The sequence below is a fragment of the Haemaphysalis longicornis genome, unplaced genomic scaffold (assembly GCF_048455015.1).
Source record: "Haemaphysalis longicornis isolate Haplotype H1 unplaced genomic scaffold, Haemaphysalis longicornis Haplotype H1 scaffold_3, whole genome shotgun sequence".
NCBI lineage: Eukaryota > Metazoa > Arthropoda > Arachnida > Ixodida > Ixodidae > Haemaphysalis > Haemaphysalis longicornis.
This window is the reverse complement of record NW_027526335.1, coordinates 128,644,149-128,651,378: the sequence shown is the minus strand read 5'-3', so window position 1 is coordinate 128,651,378 and position 7,230 is coordinate 128,644,149. Positions and strand designations below refer to the sequence as shown.

General features: G+C 51.2%; 1 protein-coding gene across 1 annotated transcript in view; it reads left to right on the top strand.

Moving 5' to 3' along the window:
- Positions 1–2,586: 2,586 nt before the first annotated feature.
- The window catches only part of LOC144175429 (uncharacterized), a 109,514-nt gene continuing 104,870 nt past the window's right edge, over positions 2,587–7,230 (top strand). The window contains exon 1 of the mRNA XM_077704507.1: positions 2,587–3,438. Coding sequence (XP_077560633.1) covers positions 2,587–3,438 — 852 coding nt within the window. The remainder of the gene's footprint in view (positions 3,439–7,230) is intronic.

The following is a 7,230-nucleotide window of genomic DNA, read 5'->3' as shown; positions in this document are numbered from 1 at the left end:
TATCTAATGGTACGCAATTTTGAAGTTGTGGCTGACCATCATGCGCTCTGTAGGGTGATGCGCTACAAACAGGGGAATCGAAGATTATTTCGTTGCTTTCTTTTCCTGCAAGAGTTCGATTTTGAAGTTGCCGTGCCTGCGGCCGCGGTGTGCTCGCCCCTCGTATGCTTGGAACGAGAAATAAACAGTTCTTGTCCGACTGTTGCAGCGTTGAGTCGTGTCTGCGACCCTGGCCTATCTCTTTTTTCCCGATGGCTGCTCTGCGCCGCCAGAACCCTCTATTTACTGCGCATTTTGTTCTGAATGCTTTCCTGTGGCCCTGGCTGTTTCTTTACCGTTGCCATCCAGGAAACTGACGCGCCAATGCTCTGGGGCTTCAACTACTCCTTGGATCTTTTCTATCGCACAGCAGGGCTTGTGAAAAAGTCACGGCTCAAGAGGATGAAACTCCTGCATCAATCACCCATGCCTTCATCATTATCCTGCTCCCTCCCCTGTTCCTATCCATTCTTTTTATAGTCAACACGCACACTACCACGCAATACTCGCTTGAATACACCGGTGGAAACACAAGAATTTGGCTGCAATACGTTCTTTCATAACAGTGCCTTTCAATTCCCATGGGGCCACAACCATGCAGCAAAAATATCTGAGGACACCAGATAACTTATGAAGGAGAAGCGTTATATCTCTGTCTTTCATGGAACGTGTGACGTGCAGAAAAATTGTTTTGGCACAGACTCCCACAGGAAATCGGAGCACGCACCGTGACAGCCGCGCCGGGTTGGTGTGAGCAGTAGCCGCACGTGCAATACGCGCAATACGGGCACGGGCAGTTGAGAGGTAAAGGTACCTACGGGGGTGAATAGGAGGCTCTTGGCGATGGTGAGCGAGCGGAACCACTCGTGGAGGGTGCTGTCCAGTGGGTTTCTCAGATAGGGACGAGTGCGGCCGCACAGTTCAACAGGAAAATCAACAGTAGATGAAAAAAGGGTTGAACTAGTCTTTGACCTTCACATTCTTGTAAGGTTCTAAGTACCGGCCGTACTTTTTATGAATAGTGAATAGAAAACCAATACTCTCCTGGTGAAAGCTATGGCTGCGACGTCGTTCCGAATGGATATGCCGATTGTTAGGATCGGCCAACACAGGAATTCCTCGCAAGCCCTAGAGCAAAGTGTGCGTGGATGAATCACCCAGAGGCACGAGGAGGCAAGAAACCCTGGCGCCAGCGGCGGCGGCGGTTTCAAGTGGTGGCTTCTATATCCTCGGTTCACCGGACGCTGCCGGCCACTTCTTTCCTTCATACACGTATGAAAGAAGGGTCCACCGAAAGGAAGCTGCGGTTTCAAGTGCCCAAGCTCTTCGGTTTCCAACCGTCGGCGAGAGCAGGAGGAACTGTCAGTAGAAGTGCCAAGCAAAATAACGAAAAAAGAGCTGTGCAAGATCATTCCTAAAAGCGTCGAGAATAACGACGAGCTTGTACATGCATGGAACTTGGTTCGAGAAGCTAAAGAGAAAGCGGAACAGGAACAGAAACGACTTCAGGAGGAATCTGAACGAGAGTGGGAGAAAGAGAAGGAACGGCAAAAGTGGGAAGCTGAAAAAGCGGAAAGAGAGCTAAAGCGACTGGAGCTTGAAAAGGAAAGACGAAAAGATGGCGGTAGCGCAAGAGCCGAGACTCCTGAAAGAACATGCGAGGCAGTATCGTATCGGATGGATAAGTACATGCATCCATATAAAACTGGACGGGACATAGGATTGTGCCTAGGAAATTTTGAGAGAACTTGTGAACGCGAGAACTTTGCTCGCGGTACTTGGACACAGCAGCTTCTGACACTCTTGCCATGTGAAGTAGCCGAAGTGATAGCGAGACTTAGTACGGAGGATGCGGCGGATTACGAGAAAGTCAAAGCCAGCCTGCTGAAGAGATACAGGCTTTCAGCTGAAGCTTTCCGCTAACGTTTTAGAAGCTCAAGCAAAGGCGACAGCGAGGGCTATCCGGATTTCGCGTATGGCCTTAAGACTAACCTTTTGGAGTGGCTTAAGGGAGCAGGGGCCTATGAAAGCCGCGATGGAGTTGTCGAATGCATTTGCCTTGAGTAATTTTATCGAAGCATCCCCCAAGCGGTGAAGCTGTGGGTTCAAGACAGGGAAAATGTCGGCACAGTTGAAAGAGCCGCAGAGCTAGCGGAAGAGTACGCTAATCGAAGAAGGTTGAGCACAGATGAGAGTGCATCACACGCTAGGAACGCGACGTGGAGTCATGTTCCCAGAAAAAAGAACCTTTCGTCGAAAAGTTCCGTGCAGGCGGAGGCGCCAAAAAGAGTCCCGGAAAAGCGGGAAGATCAGTCGAAGAGAGAGGGTGCAGACAAAGCAGGAAAAAAAGAGTTTGAGGCTAGTAGGCCACTTCGCTGCTACAACTGCAATGGTGTCGGGCACTTTGCAGCCAAATACACCAAACCTAGGGTAGTGTTCAAGTGCGTCGATGATAGCGACGAAAATCTAGAGCTCCTTAGGCCATACTTGCACAAACTGCAAGTCAATGGAAAACCTTGCAACGTGCTTCGGGATAGCGCCGCAACGATGGACGTTGTCCATCCGTCCTACGTTGCAGCAGACGATTTCACGGGGGAAGTCGCATGGATAAAACAGGCGGTGGAGGAACACAGTGTATGCCTGCCAATGGCTCGGGTGAGGATTTGCGGGCCGTTTGGGGAGCTGATCACTGAAGCCACAGTCTCGAAGGCCCTGCCACTTCAATACCCTTACCTCTTCTCAAATCGATCGGATCGATTGCTTAACGAGGGAGGCCAGAAACTCGGAGAGGGAGTGGTGCAAGCTTTGACAAGGTCTAAGACTCGCCAGCTCGCCTCTCAGTTAAGTCAGATTCCCGAACCTAAGGTAGCCAGAGAGGCACATGCCAACCTACCATTGGAAACACTTGAGGAGGAAGAAGTGACGGGTTGTCAAAGGCAGACAGATGCACAAGGCTATGACAGAACAGGGACTTCGATTACTGAGCCAGCAAATGAAGCAGAGAGCTCTGAAGGGGCAGTGTTATCTCCAGCTTCACGCAACTTTGATCGCCTTCTTAAGGTTAACCGGGAGTCACTAATAAAAGAACAGAGAGAGGACCCCACTTTGGAGAGATTGCACGTTACGGCCAAAGAAGGCATTGCTCGACGCAATATAACTGTGCATGAGAAAGGAGGCTTACTGTATCGCCACTACCAGGACAAAAAAGGCAAAACACTCGATCAGTTAGTCGTGCCTGAAAGATACAGAGCGGACATTTTGAGTCTGTGCCACGGGAATGGCTGGTCAGGACATCTTGGGATTAATAAAACAAAAGAGCGGCTGCTAATGGAATATTATTGGCCAGGATGTTTCAAAGACGCGGAGCGCTATGTGAAATCGTGCGATACGTGCCAGCGTGTGGGCAAATCGGGGGAGACATGGAAGGCTCCACTGAAAATTGTGCCACTAATCTCGGAACCTTTCCGTCGGCTTGTAATAGACACAGTGGGCCCCTTGCCCAAGACTAAGTCAGGCTACAAGTACCTGCTTACTATGCTGTGTCCAACCACAAAATTTCCCGAAGCCATTCCGTTGAAAGAACTGAGCTCCTCAGAGATAGTTGACGCTCTTCTATCGGTGTTCGCGCGTATAGGATTTCCGGCCGACATCCAGACGGATCCGGCAACAGTTTTTACGAGCGCTTTGACTACCACGTTCCTAGAGAGGTGCGGAGTAAAGTTGCTACACAGCTCAGTGTATCATCCGCAGTCTAACAGTGTGGAAAAATGGCATTCGGTTCTAAAGCGGGTGCTACGTGCTCTGTGCTATGAGCACAAAGAGGACTGGGAGAACTGTCTGCCGGCCACATTATTTGCTTTGTGTACGGTTCCCCACGAAGCTACGGGTTTCACCCCAGCGGAACTTGTGTACGGAAGAGCCCTGCGCTCCCCCCTCCGAATACTGAGAGAAATGTGGGAGGGCACAGGAGAGAACCAGACAGTGATACAGTACGTGCTTCAGCTACTGGACCGCCTTAACAGTACGAGGGAGATAGTAAACCGCAATATGAAAGCTTCCCAGGAGGCTTCCAAAGTCTACTATGACAAAAACGCCCGCCTTCGAACTTTCCGCGTGGGCGATAGCGTCATTATTCTTCGGCCATCGAGGAAAAATAAGCTGGAAGTGCACTGGGACGGTCCTGTAGAAGTTATGCAGAAACTTTCTGAGACGAAGTACACGCTAAAGATTCCAGGAAGAGGGAAGCAGGTGAGAATTTATCACTGCAATCTCATGAAGCCGTACATGGAACGCAGCGGGATCGTAAATCTAATGCTAAACGAACCCGAGGAGCTCGATAGCGAGATTTTGGATTGGAAGGAGAACGCAGGAGATAGCGTTAGCGTGGAGAAAATTATGGCTGTTTCTGTAAATACAGAATCTCTGAGTTCGGGCCAGATTAACGATCTAAAGCGGCTGTTAAGCGAATTCGCTGACCGATTCAGCAGCCGTCCAGGAAAGACACACCTCCTGACGCACGAAATAGAGCTCACGTCTGACGAGCCGATACGGTCAAAACCATACAGGGTATCACCTCGGCAGAAGGAGATAATGGAAGCTGAAATACAGCGCATGCTTAACTTGGGGGTAATAGAGCCAGCTGAGAGTGACTACACCTCACCGCTGATTTCAGTTGAGGCACCAGGCAAAGAGCCTCGTCCCTGTGTAGACTACCGAAAGCTGAATGCTATTACCAGGGACCAACTGTACCCGATCCCAACATAGAAGAAAGACTAGAAAGAGTGAGCGGCGGAAAATTCATTTTCACCCTCGATCTCGTGCGCGGATATTGGCAAGTACCGCTCTCAGAAAGTGCGAGCAGGTATGCCGCTTTTATCGCGCCGGTTGGCACCTTTCGACCCTTAATGTTTAGTTTTGGGCTGAAGAATGCCCCCTTCAGTTTCTCGAAACTCATGGACATCGTACTCAGGGATATGCAGGGCTTTGCTCTCCCTTATTTGGACGACGTCGCTATATTTTCAGAAACGCGGGAAGAGCATCTAGAACACCTTAAGAGCGTGTTTTCTAGGTTGCGAGAGGCCGGACTAACGATGAAGGCGGAAAAGTGTAGGTTTGGTTGCGCTCACGTGGCTTACTTGGGCCATGTTGTCGGCCAGGGAACTAGGAGTCCATCAGAGCTAAAAATTGCTCCGATCGTGGCATTTCCCCAGCCTCGAACTAAGACGGACATTCGATCCTTTTTGGGGCTGGTCGGATATTACCAGCGGTATATCCCGAACTATTCACAGCTGGCAAGCCCTTTAACTGACGTGTTACGAAAGGGAGCACCCACTGAAGTACCCTGGGATGCCGAAAAAGAAAACGCCTTCAAGAGTCTCAAGGCAGTGCTTATGTGCCGACCTCTGCTCCGAACCCCTGACTATTCTAAAGAGTTTATAGTCCAGTGTGACGCCAGTGATAGAGGAATGGGCGTTGTCTTAAGCCAAGTGGGCGACGACCGCGAAGAACACCCGATTCTGTACGTCAACCGTAAGCTGACCTGTAGAGAGGAAACCTACAACGCTTCGGAAAAAGAGTGCGCCTGTTTAGTATGGGCGGCGCCGAAGTTGTCGTGTTACTTGTATGGAGCAAAGTTCATCTTTGAGACCGACCATTGCCCTCTCACGTGGTTGAGGCAAATGTCCCCCAAAAATGGTCGCCTGCTCAGATGGAGTCTAGCTCTCCAGGAGTATAAGTTCTCTGTACGCTACAAGAAGGGAAAACTGCATGCGAATGCTGATGGCTTGAGCCGACTGTTATGAGGAAACTCAGTTGGATCGCCTCCGGGGTTTCTTTTTATTTTAACCTTGTTTAGGGCAGTCGGCCAGTGGCGTTTTCTACAGGACCTATACCCTTGCTTTGGCGGCACCAAAATTCAGCCAAAATCAAATAGATTCTGTTGTAAAGTGTTTCTTTGTCGGTGCAGGAAGCCTGGTGGGTCTTTCGCGAATTCTGAACGCTTGCGTGTGGGGCGGTGCAGTGTTGCATGGGATAGCCCACTGGTGCTTTCCTTTGTTAATTGTTCAAGATCGTATGTTCCTTGGTGGAAGACGGCCCCTACACTCAGTTCCAGGCTCATCTCTTCCTGCCCAGCGGTCGTTAACGCTGGCCATTCGAGATTTTTCGGTCCGCGGAGGAGCTGTTAGGATCGGCCAACACAGGAATTCCGCGCAAGCCCTAGAGCAAAGTGTGCGTGGATGAATCACCCAGAGGCACGAGGAGGCAAGAAACCCTGGCGCCAGCGGCGGCGCTGGTTTCAAGTGGCGGCTTCTATATCCTCGGTTCACCGGACGCTGCCGGCCACTTCTTTCCTTCATACACGTATGAAAGAAGGCTCCACCGAAAGGAAGCTGCGGTTTCAAGTGCCCAAGCTCTTCGGTTTCCAACCGTCGGCGAGAGCAGGAAGTCGCTCGTCTTCACGTGCTGGGAGCCGAGTTGAAATTCCGTTCTCACGGGGCCTCCAAAATGAAGACTTGCGTGAAGTGGTGCAACTCCGGCACAAGACACGATCGATGACGTGGATATTCACCCTTTCCATCGACCGAGTGGTCCGTGTGCATCAGCCACGCCTCATGTCGTGGGCGGTACATCAAGTGTCGTCCACTGCCCACCTGATTGGACAACCTGTGTGAAGTTAAATTCCCTAGCCAGGGATCTGGGGAATACGAACTCTATTTAAACGACTGTATTCGCGTTATTCTTGTTCTCCTGTCTCGACCGTCATCATGTAGAATAAACCTCCTGTACAGTTTCCTCCTAAGCTGTCATCTCGAGTAGTCCGACACCATGTCGAGCCGGGACCTGCGGGCCTGAACGAGTCAGACAACCCAAGGGCCCCTCATCTCTAACACGGTACTGTGGAGCCGCCATGGAGCGCAAGTAACCGCTGCGTCGGCCGTGACTGCGGAGGTGCGCCCCGCAGAGTGAAGTGCTTCGGTGGTGACTGCTTGGCCCCGGGGAGAAGCCAGCGCTTATTCCGTGTCCCCATGCCGCCGTATTTTTGCACACGGCTCTCCAGCGGTGGCGATGTTTCCCTAGGCCGCAGGCTTCTCTGAAACAGTGGTATGCTGCCCACGCACTCATGTGGCACTGCGCTTCCCCAGGCGTGTCGTAGCAGCGCGGGCTTCTTTCCATTGCGTTTTATGTGCGAAG